Source organism: Alosa pseudoharengus, unplaced genomic scaffold, assembly GCF_046254945.1.
Source record: "Alosa pseudoharengus isolate Yale_2024_CS ecotype anadromous, Long Island Sound unplaced genomic scaffold, YU_APseudo_1.1 YU_APseudo_1.1_scf_18, whole genome shotgun sequence".
Taxonomy (NCBI): Eukaryota; Metazoa; Chordata; class Actinopteri; order Clupeiformes; family Clupeidae; genus Alosa; species Alosa pseudoharengus.
The window spans coordinates 13,974,525-13,997,024 of record NW_027468650.1 but is presented as its reverse complement, the minus strand read 5'-3'; the positions used below and the strand labels follow the sequence as shown (position 1 = coordinate 13,997,024).

General features: G+C 46.1%; 1 protein-coding gene across 9 annotated transcripts in view; it reads right to left on the bottom strand.

Moving 5' to 3' along the window:
* LOC143130957 (uncharacterized) overlaps nt 1-22,500 on the bottom strand; it is a 107,257-nt gene that overhangs the window by 52,725 nt on the left and 32,032 nt on the right. For 8 of the 9 annotated variants that reach the window (XM_076290282.1, XM_076290284.1, XM_076290289.1 and 5 more), the window contains 4 exons: nt 12,619-12,738; nt 11,942-12,028; nt 6,511-6,684; nt 529-1,872 (listed from right to left, as the gene is read on the bottom strand). In XM_076290282.1, the coding sequence (XP_076146397.1) occupies nt 529-1,872; nt 6,511-6,684; nt 11,942-12,028; nt 12,619-12,738 (1,725 nt within the window). The remainder of the gene's footprint in view (nt 1-528; nt 1,873-6,510; nt 6,685-11,941; nt 12,029-12,618; nt 12,739-22,500) is intronic. The other variant, XM_076290287.1, reaches the window with a different exon arrangement.

The following is a 22,500-nucleotide window of genomic DNA, read 5'->3' as shown; positions in this document are numbered from 1 at the left end:
TGAGAAGCTCAGCTCAGTTCAGCACAGCCCAGCACTGAGCCAGGTCGGACAACGGTCCACTCTGAAGCCGAGAAGAGCCCCAACCAAACGCACAGCCAAGCCAACCTAAGCCACGCCACGGCCACACCACACCAAGCTGAGCGGGCATGATCAACAGTAGCCGCTCAGGAGCCAGTCCTACTGGGCAATGCGGCCTCCGCCTGAGACGGCAGGACGGAGGCGCGGGTGATTGTGATTGGTTAGTGATTGGGACAGAAAGAGAGGAACAAGGATGGACAGTGCCCATTACTACCGTCACCGCTATCACCATGAGCCAGTGCGCCAGCCTGAGATGGGTTGGCATGGCATAGCATGGCACAGCATGGCATGGGCCGCGAGTGGCACGGGGTGAGGCGAGGCGTCCGGTCCTGTCCTGTACTGTCAGTCAGTCGGTCGGTCGGTCGGTCGGTCGGTAGGTCGGGTCAGTGAGTGAGGTGAGTTGTCGTCATGCAGTGAGTGGATCGATCCATGCCCCACTCCACAACAAACCTTCCAGCGGGCACTGGGCGGGCAGCGCAGCCAGGGGCTCCGGGAGCTCAGCGAAGCTGGGGAAGAACGGCGGTGCTGCGGGGTTCAGACCAGAGTTCTGGGACGGCGATGAGGGCGGCAGCCTCCCCGCGCCGGGGGACGTGGGGCTCTTCGCCGAGGATGAGGAAGACGTGCGGGACTTCCTGCCCGACTTCTGCCCATCTCTGGGGGTCTTCTCTTTGGGGGAGGCCGCCACGGGCACTGGGCCGTGGGAGAGAGACGGGGCAGACGTGTCGAAGTCGAGACCGGTCATCCCGGGGATGCCGAACGGGTCACCGTGGTTGTTGTTGTTGTGCTGCGAGTCGTTGAGGGACCAGACGGCGCCGGAGGGGGTGAAGGGCGGAGCCGAGATCAGCGCCTCCATGGGCGTGTCCAGCCCGGCGCTCTGGAACGCCAGCATCGGATCTCTGGCAGAGACGTCGGCCGCAGACGACGAGCCGCCGAAGGAATGATCCGGCACAAACATGGCGTCATCGTAAACGCCGCTGTCTGCCAGGAAAGGGCTGGCGTTACTCAGAGGGGAAGCGGCCAGCGGGTCGGCCTTGCCCAGCGTCATGGGCAGAGGGAAGGAGGCGTCTTTGCCGTCCCCGAAGCAGGAATTGTCGGCATCCATGAGGGAGTCCTGGAGGCCCATGGAGAAGGAACCCTCGGGCATGGGCGATGACGTCACAATGCCCTTGGGCGAGAACGCTGCGGCCTGATTGGCTGGAGTGGCGGGAGCAGTGGGGGAGGTTGCGGTCAGGCAGAGGAGGTCCTGTGTGAGGGAGGCGGGCATGGCGCCCTCTTCAGGCAGCAGCTCACCACCAAACTCCTGCCTCTGGACCGATATGGCCGCAGCTGAGGCCGGGACGAAGGGCTCCGCATTGATCGCCCACTCTTCCGGAATCTTCTTCCGGCTCTTGCCCTTCTTAACCCTCCCCCCGCCGCCACCGCTGCGTCCCCCCTCCTCCCGCTCCCACCCCCCCTCCTTGCGTGGGGATCTGTGGGAGCTGTCTGCGGGCGACGGCGGCGTGTTCTCCCCCTGGGGCTCGCCGTGACCCCTGACCTCCACGTAGTCGAAGGCATCGTCGCGGGGCCGCCGCTTCTTCTTCTTCTTCTGCTGCTGTTGTTGTTTGCGGTCGCAAGCGTCCGCGTCACGCTCGTCCCCCACGCCGCTCTCACGCGGCGGCCACTGGGGGTCCGGCGCTTCCTGGGGGCTCTCGGCCAGCTGGCCAGCATGGCGACTGATCACCGTGGAGACGCTGGGTGTGAAGGGCAGGGCGGAGGGGATGCCGGCCTCGTCCGGCCAACACTCGCCTAGGGCACCTCATATGTGAAGAGGGAACAGAGTTAAACATCACACACACAAACACAAAGACACACACACAAATACCACCCCCCCCCCCCCCGACAAAAACACAGATACACACACACACACAACCACACACTCAAACACAATCAAATATGCAGATAAACACACTTTTTTCAGTGTCTCAGTGTGAATAAGCTCTTCGCATCCACTGAAAATGGCTGGTAATAAATGCAAACCTGCATGAAAAAGGCTAAACACTGGATTATGATTCACTACCCCGGAGCTACTATGCATTGCACTCATCAGCAGTAGAGAGCGAGACACTGTCAAACAACTATCTGGCTGTGCGTGTGTGCGTCCCTTCTGTGAACCTACTGTGGTTGAGCCACAGGACTGATGATTTCTTTGATAATTAGCTTCTTTTGCTGCTTGATTCACCAAGGCTAAGAGCTGTGATGATGTGTTTACTGTGCAGTCAGATAACAAAGACAGTGAGATGCAACACTGTGACAAATTTTTTTTCTGTCTTTCTGTCTTTGTGTATGAATACAAGCACAGCATTGCTGCACTGTTATGAAAATACAGGCTTGTGGAAACTGGAATTCAACACACATATACTGTATACATAGTGTTAGATAACACAAAGCATAAACACAAGTATTATACAGATACAAAGACAGACACAAACACACACACACACACACACACACACACACACAAACACACACACAAACACACACACAAACACACACACATACACATATACACATACTCAGTTATGGCTGCAGTTATGGCAGACATTGTTACGTATCCTATATGCCGAATAATATTACACAACCAATAAGGCACTGCATCTTACACAACAGATTATACACCGCCTCAGTTAAGAGGCCAGTGAAGCGGCCATTCCATATACAGCTTTGACCCTCCGCTCCAACAGAGGCTAATGAGAGTTTTGATTCCCTGAACTCCTCCTCCGCGACATCTGTCAGTGCTGAGGGGGAAGTAGGCCTACAATAAGGGCCTCCAGTCCAGTCCAACTGATTACCCATCAGACACAACATGAGGCCGCAGTGAGTGAGTGACCCAGTTGCTTCCAGTTAGGGGGAGTTGAGACTTGTTTAGTCCCTGAGAAAAGTGGTCTAGGAGACTGTATTAGAGTTATCTACTACCAGGGTAAAATAAAAGAGATCAAAAGATAGTGTCTGTTTGTCTGTGCGTCCGCTGTCCGACCCTTTAGCGCACCGCGCAAGGAGCACCGACATAGGTGCGTGCCGACACTTTCCGTCACTTGTCCGCACGCACAATTTTCAACTGACAAGCACTTAATAAGAAATGGATTTTATGGAGCGGCGCTGACAAAAGTAGAGCTGGACATTTCTCCAGCTATGAGGTTACGGGGGCACTTAATATGGTATTGATATGGTTTCTTTTAACTTGCATAAAACACTGTCCTGCGGCTTATACACAATGCGGCTAATACACAGGAAATTACTATAAGCATGCCAGGAATAATGAATAAGGAATAATGCATGCTGAGGTGAGCCAACATGTTGTAACAGTGGAACAGGAAGAAGTCAATGAATTCCACAATGGGAGGGGAGCAGCGCACTTGAGCAGTTGAGGTCAAAAGGACAATGGCACCACCTCTCAGCCATCTGCGGTCCACGACAATCTAAATCTAAACAGTGATGTGTGAGTTCATTTTTACACACCAAAACATACTAGGCCCATGTCATTGACGCAGGTTAGCATGGTAGACTGTGCAGTTATTATGCTATCCTATAAATACTAATTTTATTTTTCTAAATCTTGCACAGCGATGTGTGTGGTGTCAATTTTTAATTAATTAATTAAATTAATTTACAAATGCACTAGGCCCATGTTACTGATCCATGTTAACTTGGTATACTCCGATACTATGATGCTTCTGTAAAGCTGGGGTCTCCAATGGGTAGCTCGTACCAAGTAGCTCCCCACCTGTTTCTAAGTAGCTCTCCAAAAGGTTTGAGGAAGATGTTCATAAATCTGATAACCCTGTCATTTGGAAAACAAGTTAAAGTTCCTATGAAATCAAATTCACAGTCTACAAAGAGAAGGCAAATGAGTTGAAAGGAACCTTTAAAAAGAATACAAATCTCATTCAGCGGTTTTGGGTGGAGATCAGCTATGTGAATACACTGTATGCTAGTATAAAATAAAAGCAGTTCTCGGAGGAAAGAAGGCTCTCGGCCATGTCCATTTTGTCAAAGTAGCTCTCAGAGGAAAAAAATGTTGGAGACCCCTGCTGTAAAGTAACTTAAATTACAAAAGCCTTTGTACCACAGCATGTTATTGTGCCAGGCTAACGTAAGTAAGCACAGCAGCAGCAGTGCTGTTTCACTTTAGCGGAGAGCATGTTGGACTCAGGGGGGCATGGCCTGTGTGGCCTGCCCTCTCCCAAACTTGGGCAGCGGGGTAAGCTTTGCCTCTGGGGGCATGTGGGCACCTAATGTGCCAGTGGTGCTCTTCTGCTCCGATAGGTCCAGGGTCAAATACCCTCCTGAGAGCTGCCTACACGCTCCAGCACACGCTAGGCTAACACTGATGGAAAAAAAAAAAACAGCATCGTAAAGCAACTTGTCTATGTGATTCTGCAACGCTGACAGTCCAACCTCAAACACATGCTATGCTAACGCTAACAGCAAAAATAGGACTAAAGTGTTGTGCTAGTCTTCTTCTTCTGCAGTTTTTCTGCATTCATGGAGTCAATGGGGACGCTGAGTCTCACTTAGTCAATTTGTTTCACAGTGAAGCTCTGTTTACTTACGCATTTACCTCTGTTTGTTCATTCATAATTTGGTAATAACAAATGTTAATCACTGCAGTTCAGTTTGAGAATGTAAAATTGTATCTTCTTTTTTTCACATGTCCTAATGTTCTCTGCCAGGGCCTGTTCTATGGGCTGTGATGGGAATGCCAACTTTATAGGTCCACAGTCCCATTGCCTGGGTATAACACACCCGCTGCAGGCTACTACCTCAATACTACCTCACACACACTCACACACACACACACACACACACACACACACACACACACACACACACACACACACACACACACACACACACACACACACACACACACACAGTGTCTGTCTGTACAGTAAGCAGCCCAGTGCACTGACAGACTGGACCCCATCTGCAGGCTCCCGCCCAGGATATAACAGATCAACACCTACCCCAGAGACACGGTCACACTGACCACAGAACACACACATTTAGTTAGACCAAATCTGACACGGGATGAGCATGACAGTTAAATCTCCTTCTCTAAGTGAGATTCCAATCAGCATCATTACTGATGTCAGAAGCCCCAGAAAGCCTCTAACTATCACTTGACAGGCTGTCAGCATCCGGCAGCCATTTTGAGAAGAGAAACAGTTGGAAGTCTTTCCATATTAAGGTAATTTACCCGCCTTTGTCCACAAGCTAAACTGCACTCTGTATGTCATGGATTCAATTTAATTTCCTTTGATCATATGCGAAACGTGGCTGCATGTGGATGACCTGTTAGACCAAACTAATAGAGCGCCCCCTGTTGGTGGTGACGGGCACAGCGCTGACCTGGAAAGCTGGCATTGGGATTTGAAGGGATAGACCCAGCAGGGGTCCTCCTGCCTTGAGCCCATAATCCTCAAATGAAAACTCAAACATCGTCGCCACAGCAGCGAGTTAACGGCGAACGCCGCATGGGACACACATGTGATGATCACACTGTACAGATGGTCCTCTGACTCACTACTGTACACACACACACACACACACACACACTAACTCAGTGACTTGTGACCTTCACACAGATTTCCGCTTACACACACACACACACACACACACACACACACACACACACACACATTTAAACATCAATTAACACATACACAGATACACAAATACACACACAACAAAAACAAAACAAAAAAACAAACAAAAAAAATACATTGTAGTTGTTTGACAGTTGTGTGACAACAGCAGTTTGGTGGATTTGAATAAGGAAAACAAAGAAGCATGACATCAGGGGAATACAAATAGACCCATTCTCAAGGAATGGTTGATCCCATCAAAAAAGGGTTATGACAGTTTGTTCAGTTTTTGTGTTTAAGAGCGTGTGTCCATACAGTGCCAATGTATGGGCGGTTATGTGTGTGTCTACATACATGTGTGCTTGTCTGCACACAAGAGTGTGTATGTGGGCGTGGATGTGTTAACACATAAATACGTAGCTCTGTGTATGTATGTGTACAGTATGTGTGTTTGCAAAGAGTATATGTGTTTGAGGATGTCTTAATGCATATTAATATGCAGCTTTGTGTATGTGCACGCATGCTCATGTCCATTTGTATGTGCAAATATATGTCCACTGTGCATATGTACGCGGACATGTGTGTCAATGAAATTATGGAAATTTGTTGGCTATGTGTGTCTATGTGATTATGCAAATCTGTGTATGTATGTCTCTGTTTCCTACTTGTAGAATTACTCTCTATTCACAGTGTGTGTGTGTGTGTGTGTGTGTGTTTGTGTTTGTGTGTGTGTGTGTGTGTGTGTGTGTGTGTGTGTGTGTGTGTGTAAAACTTTGTGTGTGTGTGTGTGTGTGTGTGTGTGTCCTACCTGCAGACATGTCCATGATATTTTTTGGGGTGGCGGCAGCGTCTTTGGAGGGCACCTGCGGCTCTGCTGGCATGGGCGGCGGCCTCTGGGGCTCGGCGATGCTGGGGGGGCGGTCCCCCTGCAGGGGGGCCACACCCACGTCCATGCTTACACCTCCAGCCGGCTGGGAGAACCCTGGACACACGACACACACACACACCGTTTCATAACAACATTCTCAAATAACAAATAATTGTCAAGGCTTGCATTTCAGTCTCTTTGTGCCTTTTTAAAATAAAATACAAATACAAACAAAAACAGAGCCACTTAACAGGTTGACAGGGCAAAACTTAAACTCATGGAGCACAAACCCCCAACACTAATCTCTGCCCCTGTGCCTGAACCAATGTCCGATTATCTGGCGTGATGGTTAACTGGTTGAGGAGTAGAGCTAACCGTGTCTCTGGTGTGATACTGAACTAGTTGAGGATGGGAGCTAATGCTGGTTCAGCCATGACAGTGAGCCCTTGAAGGAGTGACTCATCTCCAAGCCTAATGGCTCAGATGAGCCCCACAAGTCACATTTAACGGCCAGATTTACGAGCCACACTTCACACACTTGGGCTGGGGGAAGCAGAGAGAGGGAGAGAGAGAGAAGGAGGGAGAGAGAGAGAGAGAGAGAGGGAGATGGAGATGGGAAGAAAGAGATGGAGAGAGAAGAAGTGAGATAAAGAAAGAGATGGTGAGGGGAATAGAGAGAGAGAGAGTAAAATGAAATGCAAATGAGATAGAGAGACATTAACAGAAAGAAAGAGACTGAGGGCCAGATGTACTAACGCGTTTGCGCCCACTTCAGGCGTATTTGTTTCGCAACGTGCGTGTAAAATCATTGCGAGGTATGTACAAACAGGCCGCAATGATGTAAAAGCGCAAACTGCCTGTCGCGGGAGCTGAACATGGCTAATTGCGTTTTTCGTGTCATGTATATGTATTCATGGGAGGATCCAGGGGAAAGTGGGAGTTTAGCGTAAAAAGATGGGAGGGGAAGAGTAAAGAGCGCCTAGTTATGTATTCCGCGGTATGTACAAAGACTGCTCCTGAAAGCGCACGTCTATTCTGCGCCTAAATACTTCCGCCTTGTAAAACCAGGTGTTAATCCAAATTGCAGTTCAATGCGTCAATAAGACAACCTTTCAAAGAAAACATAATCGCTATTTAGAGCACCAGTTTTGTAAGTATTTGTACTATCAAAAGCAACCTTAACTTTCATTGGCCTTTTGAATGTCTTACTTTCAATTTCACGTCATTCACTTAAACTTTCCTACTTGCTAGATTTGACCAATTTTCCATAGCCTACGTGCACAAGTACTTTGAGTAAAACTACTGATCTTCATTATCTCCCTGCTTGTTGACATCTTATCATGTATGGTATAATTTCATGATCGCTAAACGTTTGATTCTTTTTAATGTTGTCATCAGTTAACTTCATTCAACTGCGCTTGTATAGGCTCTGCCATTCAGTTGTGGATGTTTGTAAATTGCGTTTATGGGCGGAGAAAGACAGAGAAAGGCGCAGTTTACACTAGTTTGAAAAATACGACGGAAACTCGCAATCTGCGGTGTGTCCATGACGCTGATAACGCTACGTTCGCAAATGTAGGTACATCTGGCCCTGAGTGAGTGAGTGAATGAGAGTGAGTGAGTGAGTGAGTGAGCCAAAGAGAGACCGAATGAAGGAGTGAGGGGGTATGAGTGAGTGAGTCTATGAGTGAGTGAGTGAGTGATGAATGAGTGATGAGTGCAGAACGGTCCACCTGATAACTTTCCCCTTCAATGAAAATATCCATTAGTCCATCGGATAACTTTCCCCTTGATGAAGACATATTCATTAGAACCCCCCCTTCTTCTGCTGTGTGAGAATTGCCTGGCAACACCTTCCCAGAAAAGTGTGCTGTGCTGGGTGTCGCCGTGGAGACTGGCTCCAGTGGCTAATGACAACCCTGCAGTGGAAGGGCATAGGGGGTGGGTGGATGTGGGTGGATGTGGGTGGTGTGGCGTGGGGTGGTGGAGTTCAGAGGCGCAGGGAAGCTAAAAAACACACTTCACACTCACTCCCCACACTCCACCAGCATAGCCATTATGCCAGTAAAAAAAAATGCTCTCAATTCACGGCAAATGGACTGCATTTATAGCTTAACGCTTTTCTACTCTCCCGACCACTCAAAGCACTTTACAGTTTCATGACATTCACTCATACCGATGGCAAAGACTGCCATGCAACGCGCCAACCTGCGCATCGGATGCAGCTTTAGGGTTGTGTGTCTTGCTCAAGGACAGGGTCAAGGTCAGGGTCAAGGTCGTAGCCACTAGGCTTGGACCAGCAACTGGAACGACTCATCTACCTCCTGAGCCACCGCCACCTAGATAATAAGCATCTACGATCACAATGACACTGATTGTGTATTAGTGTGTGTGTGTGTGTGTGTGTGTGTGTGTGTGTGTGTGTGTGTGTGTGTGTGTGACTTTTCCCTGTGATCCAGTGGAACCCAAAGCCAAACCTAATTATCCTTGTCATATGTAGCACCAGACATTCTAACCCAGCCTCCACCCAACTCACATGGCACAGATATAACTCACTCTGCTCACACAAAACATGTCCAGGGCCCGTATTCGCAAAGCATGTTATCTTACCACTAGGAGTATTGCCCTAAAAGATTTTAGCTAGGAGTTTTCTCTTAAAGGAGAATTCCGGTGTGATATTGACCTAAAGTGTATTGAAACTACGACTACGCCGCTCCGTCCGGCATCTTTTGTGTTTGTTATTTCTTAAATGTATGACTTGGTGTCATGGGTACGCTGGCGACTACGCCGCTCCGTCCAGCATCTGTTGTCTTTGTTAGTCTGTGTCAATGACAATGTCTTATATGTGAAGCGCTTTGGGTTGCACTCTGTGCATGTTAAATGCGCTATACAAATAAATCTGACTTGACTTGACTTGAAACATGATACCGAGTGTGAACGTATGTCTCATAGCCCATCTCGGCTTGTCCCCTGCACTCCAAAATCTGGCGCTAGTTAGCCGAAGCTACCAACAGCTTTTTCAATTGTGGTGCTTCGGCATCGGGCTAGCCATGCAAATAAATCACTGTTTTACACCATTTACGAGGCTCAATGTATCTCCACACTTCATTGGTAGACTTCCGAGGGCCCTGACATTTAAAACGAGACATTGAGAACTTTGAAAAAGCACTTGTAGTTTACTTACAAGACGATTTATACAGACAGTAGCGTTTAGCGTTTGCAGCCATCTTGAATTTAGTCACGATAAGTCGAGTGACGAGTAAGAATGAACAGGTATGATAAGGGATCAGATTCCAAAAATAATTCAGTGGAAATGCATGGATTCCAGTTGCTGCTCCTGGAAGAAACTGGAATCCATGCATTTCCACTGAATTATTTTAGTTCATTCTTACTCGTCGCTCGACTTATCGTGACTTATCGCCTTTCAGACCTACTCTTAGTAAGCTCGCTCTATGGTTGACGTCGTTACTTATGCACAAGCTTAATTGAAGTGACCATCTTGATTGGCTGATGATTATAACGCAGGAATGATGCCAAAAACCTCCCCTACGACGATGAGTGACAGGTGACAGGTCTTTGCTGGTGAGAATGTGTGCGCTACTCAAGTACCGCGATGGATGGAAGATGATGAATAAATAGCATAAAGGAATAAAGAGTAAGACAAAGCAAATAGCCCAGTACCATAATAAAATACACTACGGATTGATGCAGTATCTTTGCCAAATGTTTTAAATTAATTTGTATGTAGACAAGTAGCCTAAATTCGCAAAGAGGAGAAACAATTTAATTGAATTGCTACAATGAGACGTTACATCTAGTTAATACACATACAATTATGGTTTTGTTGGTGGCGTTATTGCATCCCTAGTTACAATGCACAATTATTCCCTTGCAATTGAGAACTCCTGTGCATGTTCATTTCAAAACATTGTGACGTGAAATGCCACTAAAAGCGCCTTAGGGTTGTTTGTGAATAGGTCTTAGTGAGTTAGGAGTCCTCTCGACTTCTTTTAAAGTGGCCCAGACTTAAGTGCTACTTTTAGGGTTAAAATGCTTCGTGAATTACTCTTAGTCAAAAAAATCCTAAAGTTAAGAGTGACACGCCCATTATTTTTAGGAGTTTGTCCTAAATTCACCAGTCAGGGGCTACTTTTAGCCTTAAAATTCTTTGTGAATACGGGCCCAGATGCCCTCACTGGAGCACCACACATCAACACAGAAAATAATCAACCTCCAGAGAGGGGCAGCAATAGAAAATGTGTAATTTACACACAAAAGCTGATGGAAGTGTGTAACATGTTTACAAACATAGGTCTACAAACTAGGGTTGTTAGAAATGCAACAAGATTTTGCATAGTACATTGTGTCAAGATTGGTTGGTATGCATCAGAAGATTTCTCATTCTCTATTCAGTCACAGAACATCATATTTAAATGTGTCAATTCCCTTGAGTAAACAATAAACATTTTGTACAGCAACAGATCATATGTAAAATACTACATGGGTAGTATAGCTAAATTTTAAGGGTGTCACGATTTCGATTTTATATCGAAATCGTTCGAAATTACATCTCAATCTCGAACTTCGAATTTAAAAGTAGAATCGACGATGCAGCCACACCCCCAATGTCACATCCAGCATGTATGCCAAGACGCACAAACGCACGTGCTGAACTGCAGCATCAACACTCCTCTAATTTTAGGCTGCAGCCAGTTAAAATATACACATCAACCTACCGAAATCAAAGCCCCTCTTGCTACTTTGAAATCACCGGTGTGGAAGTACTCGTTCATTCACGTCAATTAAAACTAACTTACCCTACTCAACTTAGCAAGTGAAAAGATGATCTAGTTACAGTCCAAAGTTACTTTAAGGCTTAAAATGCACATTGATAAGTATCCATGAACACTAACCTTGGGTCTCTTCGAAGTGTGCTGAAACGATCAAATTATAATTTTGTGTTGTTTCATTTCACTATGTCCACGTCTCTGTTTTAGCCTAATGTTGGTTCTGTTTACATTACAACCTCACATTTGGAATGGTTTCAAAATAAAAAGCGGTTTCAAAATGAAAGCCCCCCGAAACAGAAAAGGAAAAGGCCAAAAAGAGTAAATAACATATAAGGAATGCATTAATAGTAATGTTGAAAAAAAGATCGAAAATCGAATTGAATCGTGACTTTAAAATCGAAAATTGCATCGAATCGAGGATTTGGAGAATCGTGACACCCCTACTAAATTTGCATTGTACTCTATGCAAACTAATACATACAAGAATATCATGAATAATATGTGACACTGCACGAAAGATTTTGATTTGTTGTGTTGTGTTGCAGCAGGGTAAGACAAGCAAGACATGCAAAGCAAATGACCTGGGAAGCTCCCTGCGTGGCTGGGGTCCATCATCTGAGACTGGTTGGGCTGGACTCCCCACTGATCTGAGAAACCAGCCATGGAGCCTGGGGGGAGAGAGAGAAAGAGTGAGGAGAGAGAGGGAGAGAGAGAGTTGAGAGGAAGGGAGACAGAGAAAGGGGGGGGGGGACAAAAAGATTGAGGGTGAGCGATGGAGAGAGAAAAACAGAGGCAAAGAGAGAGAAAGGGATGGAGGAAGAAGAAAGAGAGAGAGAGAGAGAATGGAAAAGGAAAAATGAGAGAAATGGAAAATGAAATTGAAAGAGAGGGGGAACAAAGACAAAAACATGACTCATAAGACACTATGATAGAGACAAAAAAAAAACCTTTAACAGCACTAAGAACAACCTGTTGTTGAAGACTAATTTCTACAATGTCTAAACTACAGAGTCTGAAGCTGATTCATTAAGAGTGCATGTCTGGTGCTCTTTAAATGTCCTGACTGCAGGGATCCACAGAATCAGCCATGGGCAGCAGAACAGCAGCATGACCAAGCCCTTCTTTCTACTCTCACTGCTTACTGTGTGTGGAGGCTATATAACAAAACCTTTCACCCGACAAAGCCCGCATACTCACACACACACACACACACACAAACAAGATTACCCACAAAAACCTTCTAATAAACAGCTCTCACCTGGTAGGAAGTCTGGAACGAAGGCCTGTTGTTCAGCCAAACACGGCCTTACTTCCCCCTGAGGCTCTGGGCGTGACGCTGTAATCAGTCCCCCCGGTGTCACCGCAGAACTCACCAGTCCTGTAACAGACACCATAACAGATTGGTTCCTAGTCTGTCAGCAGCGTGCATCCAGTGCAGATGTCTGCTCTCTCCTATGTGTCGAGAGAGGGTTTCCCCCCCCCCCACCCACCCTCACCAGCCACCCTCACGCAGGAAACCACACAGCATCCCAACGTGGCATCCGTGCAGTGTTCAAGCCAACTCCCAGAGAGTTGAGTTCACACTGCAGGGGTCGTTTCTCTCGCGTACTCACCTTCCTCAGACGACTCTGCATCCCCAGAGACGGCCTACTGACTGTCTCTCCACGCGCAACACACACACACACACCCCCACCACACCGCTAATCTCAGAGAGCGCACACGCGAACGTGGACTTGTCCCCCCGGAGCCGAGCACTCTCCCGCACGCCTGCCATCCACCACACACAAAAAAAAAACCCGGGCGGAGCTGCTTCGGGCCCGCGGTTCCGAGCTCTCCCTTCTGTTCTGAAGTGATGTTTGGGTCTGCGCGGCGGAGCCCGGTTCTGGTATCGGGAGGCAAGTCGGAGCGGGCGCGGGCCCTGTGTGTGTCTGATGCACTGTGGTTTCTCAGCAGTGGCATCGAGGGAGAGTGAGAGAGGCACCCAGCATCCCCCGGCCTGCCTCCGCCCCCACACCCACTCACCCCCCGCCTCCGCCCTGGTCTCCCAATCTCTCAATCCCCCTGCCTGCCTAATGCCCCCTACACACACACACACACACACACACACACACTCAGTCCCTCGCCAGCTCGCTGCGGGCACTAAAGGCGGGTGACACTGAGGCAAACGGACAGGAAGGAACCCAGAGACACAAATGCAGAGGCGCGACACGCTGCGGTACGGCACCCCGCGACCCAAAAAGCACCCACACGGGCCAGACGAGGGTCGATCCGCTCCGCTCCACACCGAAGGGGGTTCTGTCGTGGGTGAGGGCTGCCATGCGTGATGGCACAGGGGCTACTGATCTCTGCCTGATTGTTCACCATTGGACAAGGAGAGGCAGAAAGGAAAGCCTATACTGGGCTACTAAAACAGATGGTCTCATTTCAAAAGGTCAAAACCATCAGGATTATCTCCTATGAATTATTTGACAGATAAACTCATTATTTAAAAGAAAGACTGTATGTACCTTTATTGTATGTAAAATATACTGGACTCATGCAATCAATATTTCTTCCACTATTTGATAACAAGGTATCATGTAATAAAAAGTGGCCTTGCGAGAGCAATCCTTCTGTGAATGCTGTGGAAAATAACTTTAGGAATATGCCTCGACTCCTGCAAGGTCTGTGCTCTTGTCCATGGTCCTGAAATGACCTCAGCAAGATTGCCGAAGAGCTGCGCCACAGTGGACAGTCACTGACTCACTCTACTACAAAAGAGGTCCATCCTCAAGTGCCCTGTGGTGTGGACTATTCACACTATGATGCAAGTGACCGGATGTGCCCTTCCTGATGTCCCCTTGTTCAGCCGTAGCCGGAATGCAGCCTATCTACTGGGCAGACACAGCCGGCTGTACAAATGGGCTGTACAATTATGTAAAAGAGTGGCTCTCACACACCGAGATAGCACACTTAAGAGCTAGTTTTCATTTTGTAGATGTAGTATTGGGCTTAATGACTAAACACTAGTAAGCCTTTGTGTGTATGTTAGTGCATTCATTCAGACATGTTGTTTTCTTATGTTTAGTGCTTCTAGTTTCAGTAAATTAATTTTTTGCTATAGCCTACTCTCAGCTATCATTAAGGTTGGAATTTGCTTTTTCCTATGATTTCAAGATTCTATGTGTTGTGGTCTGTTGCAGCCTACATTCATCAGTGAGCTTGTAATGTGCTTTCCCCTGAAATTTGAAGATGCTGCACTTTGAGAGTGTGTGTCTTTCAGAGTGTGTGTGTCTTTGAGAGTGTGTCGACACACTCTAAGCCAGTAATCACCGATCTGGAGAGGGCAGTTTGAGCATGTCTGGGGCAGGGATGTCTGGGCGGTGATTTGGGCCATGGCCTCATCCCCGCCCCAGAACCCCAGCCAGGGACACAAGCACACCAGCAACCCAAACATCAGCAATGATGACCCAGTCTCCTCTCCAGGAGAGGTGTGGGGGTGAGGTGACCGCCCCTCCTCCCAATGTAGCCCCAAGGCTACAATTATAACATAATCATAGCCTTCATCATATCATTTTACTATGTGCGTGTGGTAATTAACTCTGTAACTAACACTGCCGCTGTAGACGTTGTAGAAGTGTTCTTACAGGACACAGGTTTAGCTGATGGTGTGTGAGCACACTGAGAAAGCCAGCGGTGGCTGTCTGAGAGGTGCTGATGTGACCAGTTACTACATGGATTAGCACAGCCTCACAAACAGCTAGCGCTGCTCACTCAGCCAGAGCAGAGGGCACGTTATAATCTGTGTGTGTGTGTATGTGTGTGTGTGTGTGTCTGTGTGTGTGTGTGTGTGTGTGTGATATAAATAAAGACATCCACGACCAGCTTTAGTAATACAGCCACTGTCACTCATTCAGAGTTACATGCTGTGATTTGCTGTAATGACTACAAAATATAAAAGAGAAAAGCTACTGCACTGAGGGCTATGAATGCATTTTTGCAAAGAGAGAAAAAGAGAGAGGGAGACAAAGGGAGAGAGTGTGTACGCCTGATTGAATGAAAGGGACAGAGAGCAACAGAGAGAGAGAGAGAGAGAGAGAGAGAGAGAGAGATAGAGAGAGAGAGTGCCAGTCTGTCTAAGAGAGGACATGGCTGGAAAATGAACAAGCTGAAGAAACTGAAGTGATGATGGAGAGACAAACAAATAAATAAATAAAAATCCAGCTCTGAAAAACCTGACCCTGGGTCACTCTCGGATATCAACTGATGGGACATTCACATCTGCAGGCACTTGGCAGCAAAGGAAATAAACAGAGCACTGCACTGAACAACCAAGAAACAACAACAAATAAATAAATAAATAAACAGACTTCTTCCAAAATAAATTAAAAAAAAACATGGGCGTGGGTGTCTGCTCTCAAAGTGCAGAGTCATACTGCTGGCAGTGTAATAAACAGACCACCACCCCCCACCCACACACACACACACACACACACACACCCCAACTCTTCTTCTCCTGCAATGAGTGTGAAGGAAGTGGACGTCTGACCTCCGCTGGTTCACTCATGAGCGTTAGCTCAGAAACCACCAGTCGTCTCAGTAGAGAGACTTTCATTTGAGAGGAGATGGACAAGCACAGCACAAAACAGACACACAGACGCCATATATATTTGAATGGATAGTCTGATAATATATATTTGAATGGATAGACAGATGATATATATTTTGAAAGGATAGACAGATGATATATAGCTCTGGAAAAAAACACTGTTCATTTTTCTGATGTCATCCTATGGTTGCTGAGTGACATTTGAATGAATTGATGGTAATATTCAAAATGAAGAGACCACTGCAAATTTGAATATGACTGTCAATTCATCCGAATGTCACTCAGCAACCATAGGATGACATACAAAAAATGTACAGTGGTCTCTTGATTTTTTCCAGAGTTGTATATTTAAATGGTTAGACAAATTATATATTTTTGGATGGATAGACAGATGATATATATTTAGATGGATAGACAGATGATATTTGGATGGATAGACAGATGATATATATTTGGATAGATAGCCTTTCAGGTTGGAATAGATTGATATAAACAACGATAAATAAATATAGACATATAAAGATAAATAGATATAGACATATAAAGATAAATAGATATAGACATAGAAAGATAAATAGATATAGACATAGAAAGATAAATAGATATAGACATAGAAAGATAAATAGATATAGACATATAAAGATAAATAGATATAGACATATAAAGATAAATAGATATAGACATAGCCTATAGTTTGCTGTATTATTTCTCTGTCTGCACATTGAATTGGCCCTGGTATGAAATATAAATATAAAATATAAATAAACGTCCCTTTGTCTGTTCTATTGTTCTTTTACTTCTGTGGTAATTACAGACAAGTTCAAGCCTACGCATAGTTGTCATACTTCTCTCTCTCATACTTTACATGACTGCAAGCGCCTTATTTGTCATGCCAATGAGGAATTCTTTATTTGAAAAAAAGAGAAGAATTTAAAAAGAGAGACAGTCAGACAGACAGGAAGGCAGACATGAACAGTCAGACGGACCAGACGGATAAGAGCACTGGAGATGGAGAGAGGGACTAGAGAGGGGAGGAACGCCAGCCAGACAAAGATCGCACACTGAGATCATAACACAGAGAGACTTAAGAGAGGGGTTGAGGGGTCTTGAACCCACTAACTCATGTGTTGAGCTGTGTGTGTGTGTGTGTGTGTGTGTGTGTGTGTGTGTGTGTGTGTGTGTGTGTGTGTGTGTGTGCATGTGTGTGTGCGTGTGCATGCGTGCATATGTGTGTGTGTGTGTGTGTGTGTGTGTGTGTGTGTATATGTGTGTGCGTGTGCATGCGTGCATATGTGTGTGTGTATGTGTGTGTGTGTGTGTGTATGTGCGTGTGCATGCGTGCGTATGTGTGTGTGTGTGTGTGTGTGTATATGTGTGTGCGTGTGCATGCGTGCATATGTGTGTGTGTATGTGTGTGTGTATGTATGTGCGTTTGCATGCGTGCGTATGTGTGTGTGTATGTGTGTGTGTGTGTGTGTGTGTGTGTGTGTGTGTGTGTGTGTGTGTGTGTGTGTGTGTGTGTGTGAGAGTGTGTTGGTTTATTAACTTGCTGAATGCTGAATGCCTTTGCCTGGAGTTCTGGCCAACTCTTCTCCTCCCCTCCCTTCATGTCTCTGTTCATTTCATCTGACTCTTTCTCTCTGTCTCTCTATTCCCTCCCTCTATCTCGTCTCCTCTCCTCTCTCTCTCTCTCCTTACTGCACTTTTATCCTTTGCCTGACCCCCTCTACAACACTCTGCTCTTTCTGTGTGTGTGTGTGTCACTGTGTGTGCATGTGAGTCTGTGTGTGTGTGTGTGTGTGTGTGTGTGTGTGCGTGTGTGTGTGCGTGTGTGTGTGCGTGTACTTTTGAGTTACAGCTATATTTGTCCCTAACCCCACCAGAAATGAGGACACAGATATTCTCTCCAGTAGAGTATCTAACCCATATTCCTGTGAGTGTGTGCATTTATATTTGCATCTATTCAACTGTGTGTGTGTGTGTGTGTGTGTGTTTGTGTGTGTGTGTGTGTGTGTGTGTGTGTGTGTGTGTGTGTGTGTGTGTGTGTGTGTGTGTGTGAGAGAGAGAGAGAGAGAGAGAGAGAGAGGGGGAATGCAATAAGTGGTAAGACTTTTACTTTCAACTTGACAGGCAGGTGTAGAGCGGTGTGAAGGATGCTTTTTAATCACTGGTAAACCATATTTCAAAGTTCTTGGTGTGGCAAAGATTAAGTGTAGAGTGTTTCTCTTTGCTATGATTGAGCGAAGAGTGAAGAGAGAGAGAGAGACAGAGAGAGAGAGAGAGAGAGACAGACAGACTGTCTGACTGTAGCTTCTACGCTTCTACTTGACACTCATAGACACACACACAAACATATATACTTCTGTAGTTCTGGGTCCTGACTGTTGAAGTACACACACATACAGTACACACACACACACACACACACACACACACACACACACACACACACACACACACACACACACACACACACACACACACACACACACACACACACACACACACACACACACACACACACACACGAACACACACACACACACACACATATATATACTTCTGTAGTTCTGGGTCCTGACTCTTGTCCTGGGTGAGGTGTGCGTGAGTGCTGGGTGATGGCAACTGTGACACCTCAGGGTGGGAGGTAAGACGATGAACTAATTCAGTGGCTGGAGGTGTGTGGAGGGGTGGTTTAGACAAGGAGGGAGATGAGAGGTGACACCAGAGAGAAGAGTGTGTGTGGTGTGTGTGTGTGTGTGTGTGTGTGTGTGTGTGTTTGGGCAGGAATAGGCTGTTGGCCGATGGGCAAAGCAGCTCACCTGCAGAGCCAAGGTGACAGCATAGACAGAAAGAGAGCGGGGGGGGGGGGGGGGGGGGGTACAGAAAGAGCATGATAGGAATTGGCACATTTTTTATGTATGTGTGTGTGTGTGTGTGTGTAGGTGTGTGCGTGTGTGGGTCAGTTTCTATCTATGATAGGGTCTATGGCTTTGGTGTGATTAATATGCAGTTGTGCGGAAATGGCTGTGGGTGTCATTTATATATGTGAATATTTGAAATTGCATATACTGTACATGTCTACTGTGCCTGACAGTTAATGTATGTGTGTGCCTAACATGTGCTCTGTGTAACATTTCATGTGTGTGTATGACTGCCTCAGTGTGTGCATGTGTGTGTGTGTGTGGGTGAGAGAGAGAGAGAGACCATTAAGAGCTGCAGGTCCCTCTTACCCTTCAAACATGGCAAACAGTCTGTAGCTTTGGCTGCTGTCAACCCAGTTTTGTCAATGCCAGTGAGCAGGCAAGCATGGTGGAGCACACACACACACACACACACACACACACACACACACACACACACACACACACACAAGTGAGTTGGCTTTAAACCACATTCTCTAACATACTTTCTGTCTCCCATACTTTTCAACAATTTTTCATACACAAAAGGCAAAAGGCACAAACAAACACACACACACACACACACACACACACACACACACACACACACACACACACATAGAGAGTGTGGGAGAAATGAAAGACAGAGGCATAGAGAGAGGCAGAGAGACAGAGAGAGAGAGAGAGAGAGAGAGAGAGAGAACTGGATCTCATTGAGAATGCAGGGCCGCTTTAGGGCATTGAAGAGAAGTGTGCATGACAGTCTCTCAGCGGAGAGAGAGTGCTGCTGAAAGGCAGTCCTATGAATGGACACGTCCTCAGCGCGTCCTCAGTGAAGACGGCCAACCTCTCCTACAGCTCCTCAATGCACACGCCCACTGCAAAGATGCCAGCCTGTTCAGCTGAACTAGCCTGGCGAGCCAGACCCACATTAAAATGTAGGATCTGGGCACTCACCGTTCGCAGTGCTTAGTCCGAGGGGCGGGATAATCAGTTGTCTTTCAAATTCCCTCTGCACGCAATAGGACGCAATAGGATATTTGTTTTCAAGTAGCAGGGAATTCAAGCCAAACCGTCAAGCCATCAATCATTATGTTAAGCCCACCAAACGACTCTATACACGATTTCAATGCCTGATTAAGTTTCGATTTCTGGAGCTCACAAGCCAACGGAGAGTTGCTAGACTAGCCCTGGCAGCAAATGTAATTTGCTGCCGCTAGGGGCGCGTCTAGATTTCTAGGCTACAGCTGAACATCATCTAGGTCCAGAAGACACACTGAGATTCTTCCTCAATACTTATTACGCTACAAATTAAAACTAATGGTGCATACAAAAGAAGAGGGAAATATCTTCAAATAATATAGCTACATAAAGCTCTTCAAATAACATGCTTTAAATTATAATGTTACATTATGTGGCACTGTAAATACGATGTGAGTATTTTAAAATCACATTCCTAGACATGCAAACATGTATGTGTGGGACAGAGAGATGACAGGAGAGAGAGAGATAGGGAGAGGGAGAGAGAGATAGAGACAGAGGGACATAGAGATGACAGGAGAGAGAGAGAGAGAGAGAGAGAGAGAGAGGTGAAAGGAGGAGGAAAAGGGTGGAAACAGGAAAGGAGGAGAGAAGTTGGTGAGGGAGGAAGGTGACAGGAGATGAAAGGAGGAGATGAAGGAGAGGAGCACACGGAGACAAATAATAAATACAAACATAGTAAATAAATAGCTGATAAATACAAACATAGTAAATAAATAGCTGATAAATACAAACATAGTAAATAAATAGCTGATGAAGGGAGAGAGATTGACAAGAAGAAGAGTGTCCAGAAGATGAGATGAGAGGAGAGGACAGGAGAGGTGAATCTAGAGCCCAGACTCTCCACCCAAAGAGAATAAGAAACCAGTGGGGGAGAAGAGTAGAAGAGTAGAGAGGATGAGATAAAGACGAAGAGGACACACACACACACACACACACACACACACACACACACACACACACACACACACACACACACACACAGTCCGTCTGCAGATTAAGCACATCTGTTCAGAGCTTGGCCAGTTCCAGCTCCTCTGCTGCCTAAAGTGGCCAGAAGTAGGCCAGGGTGACCCATATAGAGCTCCCCCAGAGAGGGCGGCGCTGCCTGGGCAGGGCTGCGGCTAGCCTCCCTTACGCCTCCTGGAAGTGGAGCATCCACAGCATGTATCACCCCATCCTCACCGAGGAGGGAGGATGAGGGGAGGCGCTGGAATTAGATACAAGTGCTGGTTAAACGATGTGTGTGTGTAGGTGTGTGTGTGTGTGTGTGTGTGTGTGTGTGTGTGTGTGTGTGTGGAGGGGGGGGGGGGGTGTTAGGTATGATAGCACAAGGACTTATGCAGGGCTGTCATTGTCTTAGCCTCATTCTATCGGTCTTAACAAGGATTTTGTACACATACAGTTTTGAAACTCAGAAACACCCTCATTACATAGAAGACATCAGAATCAGAATCAGAATCATAGATGAAATAGTCATATCAAAAACTTGAGCTATAAAATGCTTAAGAACAGAAACGAGCAGAGAGCATATGGCAAGTGAGTGACAGTAATATTTAATGCTATTTCAGCCCATTTCAAATCTCCTTTCAGAGGAAGCCTTTCAGCTCCCTCTTTAGAAAAGATCTCTGTGAGCGACTGCGATGACATCCTCTCTCTGATCAAATTCAGCCGAGGCGCCAAGAACAGCAGTGTGCAATTTACACCGCAGCCTTCGCCGGGCTTTAATGGCAGGTGAATGTGCCCCCTTTTCAAAGGGCGATTCAACCCCCCGCCATCCTCCACCAATAGAGACAAAATGGAGTCAAAATGTCTACGCAGTTTCCAAAAATGGAAACTGGATTGCCGAGCAGAGAAAAGAGAGAGAACAAGGGAGCACACAAACAGATAGAAAAGATTTGAATAGAGGGGAAAAAAAGACGCAGATTCACAGGACAATTTCATGTTCTTTGTTAAACAGTTTATTAGCCTAGTGAGATGACACAGGTAAGGTCTAAAAATGGAGCATTTCACATTTAAAAGCAGTGGTGCAGCATGTAAGATCAGTGTTCTCACTTAAGGTTCAGTGTTCAGTGCATTAAAAGACTAAAAGACATTAAAAAATAAAAATAAATGATCTGACAGTAGAAAGTCCACAGGGACCTGCCACTACAATAACCAAAGACGGACAAACACAATGCCTTTAATGCTAGCTGGTAAGTAACCATCAATGGAAAACTAGTCTACAACACCTGATTTGCTTTACATAATGCTTTGGTAAATAATCATAATAATTGCTTATATTCAGAGGAACGCTGTAGTGCAAAGTTAAAATAGTAGTGACTGCCTTTAATATAGGCTGTGATTGAAACTTGAAACTGTCCAAGGTTAGACAGACAGCACATAGCTGATTTCTGTCCATCGAATCATCCCTCTATTACAGCATCTCACACAGTGCAACAGAAACAGTACCGTAATTTCCCAACTATTAGCCGCAGTTTATACATTAAAATTTCTTCACCTATGAGGTTAATACACAAGGGCAAGTATATATGGTATTAATCTGGGTTTTGTTTTACTTGCATAAAACACTGTCCTGCGGTTTATACACAATGTGGCTAATACACAG